Here is an 8,413-nt window from a genome sequence, read left to right as displayed (position 1 = left end):
ATGAGAAATATAAGTAACTATAAGTAGTTTAAAAAGACATTTGTGAAAGAATGATAAAAATAAACTATAAGTAGATAAGAGTATGATACTTAATTTATTCAAAATATCAACAACTATTTTAAAGAAAGCATGGTATATGTAAATAAGAGTATTAAAAAAAGATTAAGAATATCAAAAATTATTTTAAGGAAAGCATGGTATATGTGAATAAGAGTATTAAAAATATTAAAAAATTCTTTTAAGGATAAAAAAGCATGGTATATATGAATAAGTAGAGTATGAGTATGATACTTGATTTATTTCAAAATATTTTTTAATATTTTAAGGGAAAACATATTTTAAGGAAAGCATGGTATATGTGAAGAACATGATACATAATTTATTGAAAAAAAAAACTTTTAAAGAAAAATTCAAATATCAAAACACTTTTAAGGAAAATATGGTATAAGTGAATAAGAGTATCGAAAAATATTTAAAAAATGGTATATTTGAATAAGAAAGTATGATATATTTGAATAAGAGTATGATAAAAGAAACATTTTAAGGAACACATGGTATATTTGAATAAGAGTATGATGCATAATTTATTCAAATTATTAAAAAATATCAAAATATTTTTTTAGGAAAGCATGGTATATGTAGAAGATTGAGGAAAACAAACTGAAGTATATAGTTCTCTTAGTATCAAACTATAAACAAACTGAAGTACATAGTTCTCTTAGTATCAAACTATGTACTTTATTTTGGTTAATTACTAAACTAAGTTTTAATGAAAACAAAGCAAAGTACTATGAATAATAATGAAGGTGATAGTTTGCTAGTTTTTTTGAATTATATATATATATATATATATATATATATATATATACATATACATACATATACATATACATATACATATACATATATAAAGGTATGATATTTTTAAAATATAAATAGATAAAGGGTGATATTTTTCAAAAATAAAAATAAAGTGGATTCTCGGTTTGTAGAATTGTTCCAAAGGGCATGCAATGAGCTATGTCCATTCCATTTCTTCATTTTCAAATGTGCAATCATTGATGATGCATTAATGAACTTTCATTTGTTGGGTTGCATCTATGAATTGTTTTGTTGTTTTTGCAAATAGGATTGGACTTCTCACATTTGTTTTTGTTGCTAAGAATCCTCAACCTCCTCAAGAGAATGTGTAGTATTTCTTTTTTCACCCATTTAACCAAGGGAGAACTTCCTATCAAAGCATACATAGTGTAGGGGCTTGCAAAGATGGAAATTAGGTTCATTCCCTTCTTGTCTGTGTTGCTAAGAATCTTCAACCTCCTCAAGAGAGTCTGTGTAGTATTTCCCATCAAAGCATATATAGTACGGGAAGCATATATAGTATGGGAGCTAGCAGAGGTGGCAATTAAGTTCATTTATTTTTCTTTTTGAAACCTTAAATAAGATTTTCAAATTGTCATATCAATCAAACTTTTTATAACATTTTTAAAAAATGGTATTTAATTTCCATATTGTTTAATATTTGTATGATAATAACTTATATTACATTCTTTATGGTCAATTTATTATAATAATAACTCAAAGAGAATATTATATCATGTTTCATAACTCTCTCCTTTCTTATCACACTTATGTACTAGCAATTGCCCCAAAAGGTGCAAAGAGAGGCCGATAGAAATGTTAAATTGAAAGAATTGTATTTTGGTTTAAAATAATAAATATTATAAGGTGACGTAAAATCTGTGCACATATGTCAAGCAGGACTATACCCAGAGGTCGAGTAGGAAACCATGCTAGATGTCTCAACGAGAATGAAAGTGTTGACGACAGTGGCTTGCCTATAATGTGTCTAGGCTCTCCCATTGATTTGTGAACATTCCATCTTACTTGCAATAGTGCACTGTATCGCTCTTATACTTGTCATTTGAATTACTTGCTCATTGACCTTTGATATTGTTCTATCTTTTTGAGCTCAGGTAAGACATGAAGGTTCGGAACCTTCCTCGACTAGAAGGAACGAATCACAAAATTGAAGGGAAAATAAACCTGCTGATGATATGTTGCAAGAATCCATGCAAATTATGAGCATAGTTTGATGTTCATTGAAATTTATTTACATCACAAAGAGTATTAGGAAAACTTTGAATACATAGTTTAATTATTATATATATAAAAGCCCTGAACACAATTTCAGGAAATAGCATACAGAATCCATCCCTAGACAATAAACTACAGAAACTTTAAACAGCGTAATACAACGAAATTAACTTATTGCTTGCACATGCATATGAGCTTGTACGCACACACAAAAACACCTATTTGAATTCCTCTGCATTCGCCTTAATGTGATCGACTGCTGTGGGAAAATCCTCGTCCAGAAATATATCCCAATGCCCATCCCATCTGATGAAAAACTCAGTATCCGTGAAATACTACACCCTGTGCACATCAGGCGTAGGAGTATAGAGATATCCCCGGGGTCCAAATCGAAGCACTGCTTCTTAGTGAAACATTCTTGTGTTCCTCCACATGTATCTGCCGGAAACATTCCAATGCTTCGCCATGAAACCCATTATGCACAAGTCCAGCAATCATAGCTGTCCATGTGACCACATCTCGATGGCGCATTTCCTCAAACACTTGGGTTGCATCCTCCACAGAACGGCACCTGCAATACATATCCACAAGCACACCTCCCACAAAGACATCAAGCTCATAACCGGTCTTGATAACCTGCCCATGAATCTCCATCCCCTGTTGCAGGTCCATTAAGCTTCCGCATGCCTTCAGCATGATTGAGAATGTAAAATTATCGAGCTCCGTGCCAGATAACTTCATCTGATTATAAATCTCCATAGCCTTGGTTTCACAGAACCCATTCTTAACATAAGCTCTGAGCAAAGCATTCCACATAAACATAGTCCGCTCAGAGGCTTCATCGAATGCCGCCCGCGCATCGACAATGCTTCCATAGGCAGAATAAAGATAAACAAGCTTGGCAGCCAAGTAGGGATTCTGATGAGCCCCTGTGATTCTCATGTGGGCGTGTGCCCCTTAATTGCATTCTCCCAAATGTTTTTCAACTAAGCTTGTAGAGGAACTGCCACAACTCCAACCGTGACTTTAGCAAGTGAATCCTCTTTTCTATTTATAACATTCAAATTAAAACCTGATTAATAAAATAATATTTCTTTACAAAAGACCCTGGTATCCTCCTTTTTTCCCTTTGAGTGAATAAAATAGGCCCACAATGCCACTTGTCATCTCCATAAGGAAAGAGCTAGCCTCTAAATCTGTAGAGAAAACCTCAACATTGTGTCCTTATCCCAAAACACCTCAAAAGGTGACATATGCCTTTAAATATGTGACAATGGATTAAATAATGTGTCCTCTTTAGTTGGCGGTCTGCACTCATATAAGCTATATTCTCTTCTGAAAACTTCCCAGTTTTGTCCCTCAACATTCTCGTAGATGCTTTCTTCAAAATTGTAGGATATAATTTCAGGTGTAATTTCCAGCTTTATTTCTCACTGTGCCCATAAATCAACGCTGCAATTATTGCAGTGATTCCTGGTGTTGTCAGTGGTGAAAGTCCTATTTCTGTTCGTTTGCTCAGGAGATTTTTGATGTTAGGTACCTTTCCTTAGTTTTCCATTTCCCCACTTACTGCTGGTTTTCTGTTCTTGTACTCAATAAATAGAGCCTTCTTACCAGCATCATTAAGGTTCTTTACTTCAAATGGGGTGAATTCCTTTCTGATGTAGCCATGTAGTTCTCCTCAATTTTTTATCAACGTTTGAGGAACTTCTACTTTGATATTTAGCAAGATTGCTGATTTCTTATATTCAGTGGTGTAGTCCTGTACAATTTTTCTTGTGTTTGTGAAAATATCACAATTAAATGGATCTTCTTGATATCCAATATCGTAGAACTGATCCTTCAACAACATTTTGAATGTCTCCCATGATACTATCGAGGGTCTCCTTTGCTGCTTCAAAGATTGCATATAGCTGTCTCACCTTAAAGCATGGTGGAAGATAACGAGGAAGTCCTCAAATTCAGAAGGTTTCAGGCTGTTTACCCTTAGTATCCTCTTGATGAGAATTTCCTTCTTTCTTGAAATTTACTGAGCATTCCTCTTTCTTTGTCATTAGATGGGTCATCATTTTTGTTAACATACCAATATTTGGTTTTAACCGACTAAGGATGATCTTTGGTTCTTCTCTTTCTTCTTGGTATTGTTTGTCAATATGAAAGACCAAATACACAATGCATGGGAGATGTAAAATATGATCTTTATATCAAATGGGGCCATTGCATACAATGAGGCATATCTCCTTTTATATTACTGGTTATTTGTTGTACAACTAATTTCCCTAATCACGTTATTTACAAGTGAATTTGAATTAATCTTACCAAAATGCTTAGTTCATTGAAGTTTATCTATTATGTTATCAATGCATGGCAATGGATATCAGTTTTTAAGGGTATGGATCAACAATCGTCAACACTTTTCCATTATAAAAGATCATGGCCTATGATCTCAAATATTTAGAACAGGAACGAAGGTAGTGATCATTTTACGATAAATGAAGACTGGAGAACAATAGAGATTGCCCATTACGTACAACTCAAGTGGATCAATCTCGAAAGAATGATAAATCGGGGGCTGTGATGAAGGACGTAACCAAGAAATAAGCTCAATGAATATACAGGCAGACCAAAGATAATCAACGTTCTATACTGCAAACACCTATCTGTGGATATTAGCCTTGTTGACCATTTTCAATAAGGGATCAGAGATCTGTCCCCAATTCTTTTGATACAAGACACTGGTTCAACAAATTCATGGATTCCTCGGAGAGGAGGTAGAACTTCTAATCCAAGCAGCTTTGCAGGTCAACGTGAAAGAATTTAAAATGCGAAGGTATAATCAGTCGTGCAGAGGAACTTCAAGCAAGCCAGGTAAATTGAAACATAGATTTTATAACCTGGTGCAGAGGAACTTCAAGCAAGCCAGGTAAATTGAAACATAGATTTTATAACCTGGATTAGATTCTGGCAAATAGTCTATCAAGCATAAGGCCTAAACTGGTTGAAATAGCTGATATTTACGATTGGATTGAAAGGAACTCTTTACATAATGTGCTATGGGACTCCAACAACCTGAGGGAGAAAGCCATAAATCAAAGTCATCAGATGAAGCTCAACCTCCACTGCAGTGATGACTACAGTCACATCACTGTAAGACCCTACAACCTGCAAGGTAGATTCTGGATCTACTATGATATGTTCCATAGAAGTCTCAATTGAATTTTTCAGTCTATATATTATAGTTTCTATTTAATTTTGTATATTGTTATTAACTAAACTGTTAGAATCCCAAAATTGACATAAAAGGATCAAACTTTTGGTAATAGATTCTTGGTCACTATTCAAGACCATAGAGAGATTTCTTAATTTGCAAACCAATGACTCTGTCTTTTTCAACATAGTGCTCTATTATTGTCATATAATCTATCTCCTCCTCCAAGCCACCATGCAAGAAGAATGTTTTCACATTCATCTATTCAATATTTAAATCAAAAGCTCTTGCTTTAGAAATAGGGAATATGATAGATATTAGTTTAGCGACTGTGGAAACAATCTCACCAAAGTTTATGTCCTCAACCTAGGAACATTGAAAGAGGAGCATGAAAGAGGAGCATAAAAATGTAGCTCCTGCAACTCCATAGCAATTGCAGCAATAATCTACCATAAATTAGGGCGACAAAGTAAAAAAAGAGAATAAATACAAAATTGTCTTTAGCCCTAGCCTGAGATTTTGCTTGCCACAGTTTTTTCAATTTGGTTCATACCACTTCTAAAACCCTTATATTCTTCATCGGAATCCAAGGAGGCAGGCAAGAGAAGGGACAATTGTTCCAGCGTAGCCACATCAGGTTTGGTGACTCTACCCTCCTCAGTATGCTTTCTAAATGACGATCTTCAGTTGCAACAAGTTGTAACTTCCTAAAACGATATGGTTTAGGGTCGATCAACTTCCTCAGACAGTGTCCCAAAACCTCATCACACCAATTTTTGAACCGTGTGACTTCTTCGTCTGATTCTGGTTCCTGAACATGATAGAAATCACTGAGGACATGAACCATCCTAATTCCCACACCTCGGTTATTACCTGCAGATTCTTTACGAACAAACTATCAAACAACAAATAAAGAAAACAGAGCAACGAGTTTTTCTCTTTCAAGCAGCAAAAAACTAAAACAGAGCAACAGGTTAATGTTAGAATGATTCAAGTACTTACAAGCGATCTCTTAAGTATTTCTTAAGTACATATATTTGTAAATCTCGAATAGACTGACACTTTATCTCTATTTGCTTTCCAATCAAGTCCAGAAATGTTAGGCCATTTCGTACTTCAATGGCGGATCTGCAGATTAAATCGAATAGCTTAAATTTTAAGTCAATTTCAAAGAATTGCCAATAATCGCAAGAAAGAAAGTTTGCCCATTTTTTAAGACTGCCACATATATTACATTAGAAATCAACAATCATGCACATCAAGATTCAAGATGAGGACCCATCTACGAGCCAAAGGGCATGCACACCAAATCCCCCTTCGTACATAAGCAATGAAAGCTAGCATATCCACTCAAGATTGCCCTTTTTCTAACATCGTATCGAACTATGCCATAGAATAACCCCCATTATTTTAGAGGTTTTCGAAGATGTAATTTGGCCTTCCAATTAGATTATAGGATTTAAATACAAATTAAAATAGATAGAAGGAAAAGGCAAACTGCTTGGATTTTTTTGGCAGCTTTAACCAGAAAAGTCTCATAGAACAATACTAAATTATATCACACAAAATTTCCATCACAATTAAATAGGTCCTACAGTAGGCCACAAAAACTGAGAATGTAATAGCAATCTTATATTTTGATGGAGCATCAAACGGAAAGCCTAGCCTAGAAGTAGCAGGGAGTTTTTGAAGAGGAAAATATACTTTCCTTGCATTGTTTTACAATCAAGTTGAAATCAAGGAGGAAAAATTAGTAAGTTCGCGAATTTTTTAGGTAGCTTTCACCAGCCAAGTATCATAGAAGAGTACTCAAGTATATCTCACACAAAATTTCCATCAGAATTATGTAGGTCTTACATTAGGTTAAAAAACGGGAAATGTAATAGCCTTAGAGGACAAGACTGGCCTAGTAGAATGGAGAGAATTCTACTTTCCATACATGATTTTACAATCAAGTTAAAATCAAGGGGATTGCACTACAATAGATCCATCTTAACCTTAGATCTTAACCTATCAGCACTATTTTACATATAAAGTCAACCCATTTTATTCCAGCTAGCCTTTTTTAGGTGTTACACACAAAAGTAATGAACATCTCCCCCAACCATGCTATAGAGCTTCTCGCTTGCCATAGTGTAAAAGATTTTGATCAAGAACTTAAACAAGAAGAATAATGATCCTTCATGAGAATTTTGGAACAAGATCGAATGGATAATAGAGGGCTTGGGAAACCTTGAAGCAATATGCTTCAACCACAACAGAAGATCTGTCAATCAAGTAGCCAATTCGCTGGCAAACAGGGCAGTATCAACTACGAAAGGCAATCAAGTTTTTGAACATTGAGGCCATTATAAAATATCATGGCCTATGATCTCAAATATTTGGAATAGGAACGGAGGTAGTGATCATTTTACGATAAATGAGGACTGGAGAACAATAGAGATTTCCCATTACGTACAACTCAAGTGGATCAATCTCGAAAGAATGATAAATCAGGGGATGTGATGAAGGACGTAACCCAGAAATAAGCTCAATGAATATACAGGCAGACCGAAGATAATCATCGTTCTATACTGCAAACACCTATCTGTGGATATTAGCCTTGTTGACCATTTTCAATAAGGTATCAGAGATCTGTCCCCAATTCTTTTGATACAAGACAAGGGTTCAACAAATTCATGGATTTATCGGAGAGGAGGTAGAACTTCTAATCCAAGCAGCTTTGCAGGTCAACGTGAAAGAATTTAAAATGCGAAGGTATATTCAGTCGTGCAGAGGAAATTCAAGAAAGCCAGGTAAATTGAAACATAGATTTTATAACCTGGTGCAGAGGAACTTCAAGCAAGCCAGGTAAATTGAAACATAGATTTTATAACCTGGATTAGATTCTGGCAAATAGTCTATCAAGCATAATGCCTAAACTGGTTGAAATAGCTGATATTTGTGAATGGATTGAAAGGAACTCTTTACATAATGTGCTATGGGACTCCAACAACCTGAGGGAGAAAGCCATAAATCAAAGTCATCAGATGAAGCTTAGCCTCCACTGCAGTGATGACTGCAGTCACATCACTATAAGACCCTATAGCCTGCAAGGTAGATTCTGGA

General features: G+C 34.9%; 1 protein-coding gene across 1 annotated transcript; it reads right to left on the bottom strand.

Annotated features, from left to right (window-relative positions):
• Positions 1-2,448: 2,448 nt before the first annotated feature.
• Positions 2,449-3,039, bottom strand: LOC149248850 (pentatricopeptide repeat-containing protein At2g33680-like). The gene has a single exon (XM_089451243.1). It carries the CDS (start codon positions 3,037-3,039, stop codon positions 2,449-2,451), a length of 591 nt encoding a protein of 196 aa, XP_089307369.1.
• Between the last annotated feature and the right edge of the window lie 5,374 nt (positions 3,040-8,413).

The sequence above is a fragment of the Pinus tabuliformis genome, chromosome 7, assembly GCF_031772625.1.
Source record: "Pinus tabuliformis cultivar Carrire ecotype Pingquan chromosome 7, CPIR1, whole genome shotgun sequence".
NCBI lineage: Eukaryota > Viridiplantae > Streptophyta > Pinopsida > Pinales > Pinaceae > Pinus > Pinus tabuliformis.
The sequence above is the reverse complement of the archived record's forward strand: the minus strand, read 5'-3'. Positions and strand labels throughout refer to the sequence as shown.